Source organism: Danio rerio, chromosome 25, assembly GCF_049306965.1.
Source record: "Danio rerio strain Tuebingen ecotype United States chromosome 25, GRCz12tu, whole genome shotgun sequence".
Taxonomy (NCBI): Eukaryota; Metazoa; Chordata; class Actinopteri; order Cypriniformes; family Danionidae; genus Danio; species Danio rerio.
Window position 1 is genome coordinate 39,058,223 of NC_133200.1, and position 4,278 is coordinate 39,062,500.

General features: G+C 37.2%; 1 protein-coding gene across 3 annotated transcripts in view; it reads left to right on the top strand.

Annotated features, from left to right (window-relative positions):
- Positions 1-122: 122 nt before the first annotated feature.
- bmb (brambleberry) overlaps positions 123-4,278 on the top strand; it is a 21,359-nt gene continuing 17,203 nt past the window's right edge. For all 3 annotated transcript variants that reach the window (XR_012399908.1, XR_012399909.1, NM_001270554.1), the window contains 4 exon segments: positions 123-209; positions 3,120-3,370; positions 3,590-3,718; positions 3,814-3,999. Coding sequence is in view for 1 of the 3 variants with exons in the window: in NM_001270554.1 (NP_001257483.1) it covers positions 3,134-3,370; positions 3,590-3,718; positions 3,814-3,999 (552 nt within the window). In the remaining 2 variants the exon portion in view is untranslated.

The following is a 4,278-nucleotide window of genomic DNA, read 5'->3' on the forward strand; positions in this document are numbered from 1 at the left end:
GGTCAAAACAATCAAATCACGCGCGTTTTTACCACAGCAAATAACGCGAGGTTTTGTTCTCATCCCGCTTTCGCTGATTGGCTGAGGCGAGTCTATTTAAACAGTTGAAACCCTGCAGGAGCGTTTAAATGTACATTAAGAGAATGCGTTGACGGATTGTTTTCATCTGCGCCTTTAGCGTCTTAGCAGATTGCGTGGAGTTTATTAAGGTAAGTGAAGATATTGAGGTTGTTGTCATTCATATTGGCCTGCTTTAATTGTAAATTTGATATTATACTTATACTACTATTTGTATAACATGCATTTTTCGTGGATCGTAACATGCAAAGAGATCGTAAAAATCAGTTTTACTATTATAAAATCAAAGGTAGAGGATGTTTGGGTGACATTATTTGTCTGATTCACTGTCTGTGATTCTGTTCAGCTGTGAGGATCCAAGCCCGGGCATGTTTCAGATCAGACCGCGCACATAATGCAGAGTACTGTCCCTTTAAGAGCATAATAATCGAGCATATTAATGCAGTTTAGTATCTTTAATTTGATTTAATAATATATTTTAATGTAAGCATGCAAAAAAAAAAAAACATTTTAAGATCGAGAGACAAGTGGAAACATTAAATTTATGGCTTGTATATGAAGTAAAAAGATCAAATTAGACCATTGGGGCAAGATGGGCCCTCAGATTTGCCACATGAGTAGCCTAGTGACATGTTTACTGGTGCCATTGTTTAATATGATGCTTCTAAAGCAATTCCACGAATAGACGTACATTTAAGACATTGTTTTATTTTGCAATCTGACATTCTTTAAATGTGCATTGATAGTGTTATCTGCAGCTTTTATTGCATGCCTTCTCCGTGTATGGAATATTAAATATGTAAATATTCAAATGCATGCATGATTTCTGTCTTTTTCTGCGATTTTGCTTCGTGTCATACAGCTGAATTGTCAATATATATATATTTTTTATTTAGAGTAGCTGGCTTGGTGTTTTCTGTTTACACTATTTACACTAATAACACTGTGAAATGTATAAAAATTGTTGTGCTGTAAAATTGATACAGAGATTTAATTGCATAATTGTGCTATTTAAATATAGTGCAACTCGACCAAATCAAGTTAATCTTTTTATTTATTTCCTGTGATAACACGTAACAGCTGATCATCATAGTCATCCTGTAATTTATGTACATTTACTTTAGTTTAGTTTACAATAACCTTTTTTTGTTTTGAAAACAATAGGATAACTAAATAATAAACTTTAAACTAAATTTAATATTGATGTTTGAAGTCACCTCGTATGTATTCCATTGCAATGCATTGTCGTTTTTTTTTTTTGCATGTTAGCACCACTATACTATCGGTATTGCAGTCTTTGATTATGGATTTGATGAAAAATGTACTGCAAATTTGAGAACAGAGAATTGTTTAACCCCTTAACTGTTTTCAACATCAATATTTGAGTTTAGACTTTAAAGTTTTACACTATGTGCATATGATATACATGGATGGTCAATAGAAGTTCTGGTTTAGACAAAATAAGTTGTAATGATCAAAGAAGGAGAGCACGCAGTAGGTAGTGCTGTCGCCTCACAGCAAGAAGGTCGCTGATTCGAGCCTCGGCTCAGTTGGCTTTTTTGTGTGGAGTTTGCATGCTTTCCCTGCGTTCGCGTGGGTTTCCTCCGGGTGCTCCGGTTTCCCCCACAGTCCAAAGACATGCGGTACAGGTGAATTGGGTAGGCTAAATTGACCATAGTGTATGAGTGTGTGTGTGTGTGTGGATGTTTCCCAAAGATGGGTTGTGGCTGGAAGGGCATCCGCTGCGTAAAAACTTGCTGGATAAGTTGGCGGTTCCTTCCGCTGTGGCGACCCTAGATTATTAAAGGGACTAAGCCGACAAGAAAATGAATTGAATATTTAATATCTCTTTATTTTGTTTCTTTTTTTTTTGCCATGATGTCAGTATATAATACTGTTTACTAGTACATAATGCATATTAGTTGTTTTGCAAGATGCTTATATTAAAGGCTTAACTAGGTTAATTGGATTAATTAGATAACTGTGGTTTGTTCTGCAGTTAGCAATTTGGAAAAATAGAGTCCTTAAAGAGGCTAACACTATTAACCTTAGCTATTTATTTTTATTTTTCCATTTATATATAAATAACTTTTTATTTATATAATAATAATAATAATAATAATAATAATAATAATAATTTTTATTTAAAGAGTGCCTTTCCAGAGCTCAAGGACACTTTACAAGGAATGCAACAAAAAGATAAACAAACATACATGAAGTCAAATATAACAAACTGGAATTACACAAACAAGACCTAGGAGACAAATGAGCAGAGTGGAGGTGAGTCAGATTAAGTGGTCAGTTTGGCAGATCAGAAGCGAAACATTCAGAAAAATAAGTGTGTTAAGTAAGGATTTAAATTCAGAGATATTATTAGCAGAGCGGAGTGAGCGTGGTAGAGAGTTCCAGAGTTTGGGTGCAATAACACTAAATGATCTGCCCCCAATTGAAGAGAGGCGTTACCAAGGGACAGCGTGAAGGCCAGAGTCAGCAGAACGTGAAGAGTGAGTTGGGGTGTAGGGGACAAGCATGTTGCAGGGATAGGAGGGTGCTAGGCTATTTAAGGATCTAAATGCAAGGAGGAGAATTTTGAATTTAATGCGTTAAGCAACTGGGAGCCAATGGAGGTCTTACAAGATTGTGGTTATGTGAGCAGAACGTTTGGTTTGAGTGAGTATTCTAGCCGCAGAGTTTTGAACATACTGTAATGAAAAGAGCATTATAGTAGTCGATGCGTGAGGAGACAAATGCATGGATGACAGTCTCAGCATATAAACAAACTTGCCATATATGTATATTTAATAAAACATGTATTTTATTTCAGTAAAACTGAAAGTAATAAGACTTTCTCCAGAAAAAAAGTATTGGGATAGTTGATGGTTCATTCCGCTGTGGCGACCCCAGATTAATAAAGGGACTAAGCCGAAGGAGAATGAATGAATTATTTAATTTATTAATGAATAAATGAATAAAATGCCACAGTGCTAATCTTCAACCGCATGTAATGCAAATAATTGTTTTTCCCCTGCGCTTGTGTTCAGGCTGATTTCAGAGGATGGCGCTGTGGTTTGTGCTGCTGTGGGTCTCCAGTTTACAGTATGCCGAGGTTGAGGCTTTCTTTGACTGGTTGAAGAAGGCAGACCCGGCTCCTACACCACCTCCTGCAGAATCCATTGTCCCGATTCTCCTCCATGGAGAGGCGCCGGCCTTCGAGATGAGCGTTGTGGACGAGAAGTTTCTGGCTGAAGCAAAGCAGATGGAGCTCAGTCCACTTGACAGCTGCCATTTCCGGGTACGCAAACATGTCCGTCTGCATTAGACTAGGGCTGCATGACATGCAATGTTTAGTTTTTCCGCAATAATATTAAAATTAAACGAAATGTGTAAGGTATTTATCATTTTACATTGACCGTATGATGATTTTTTTTTACTTTAGTACATCTGCATATATGAATATTTGATTTTTATATTCAATAGCAAATGTGAAACACTCTATGCTTCTTTTTAATAGGTTGTCGCTCAGCTCAAAGCTACTTGCAGCGGCCTATCAGAGGAGCAGTTGGCCAAACTGGGCGTGGCTTTATTCAACTGCCAATCAGAGGTGGAGGGCCGCAGGACTTACCCCTGCACTGAAGAAATGGTACGATCTGTGATGATAATTGTCATTTTGCAAGCATTTCCGGTTTAATTTCTCACTCAATTCTGATTAAATTACTAATATTATTTAATCTGTAGTCTATAAAGGAGTGCACCGCGGACATGGACTCGGACACATGGAATGCATATCACATTGTCAGTAACAGAGCACGCTCGGTGTGTTACGCCACACGCCAGCAGCACTTCCGCAAGCGGGCGGAGCTGACAGTCAACGCCCTCATCTCCACTGCAACAAGCCAGCTGGATGCCATGAAGGATCTGAAGGTGCGTTTTGAATAACTTTAGTACCTGTAAATGATTTTATTCAGTTTTTCTAATAAAAAGTCCCACAGAACTTAGTATTTTCCTCTACTTATGTTCAATTTTTACAAATGCATCTGGTAACATTTTACAATAAGGTTGTTAATGCATTTACTAACATGAGGAAATACTGTAATGTGTTGTTCACTGTTTGCTTATGTTTGATAATGTTAGTTAATGATAAAGTCATTCATTGTTCATTCACGTTAACTCACGGCGCATTAATGTCAACAAGCATGACTT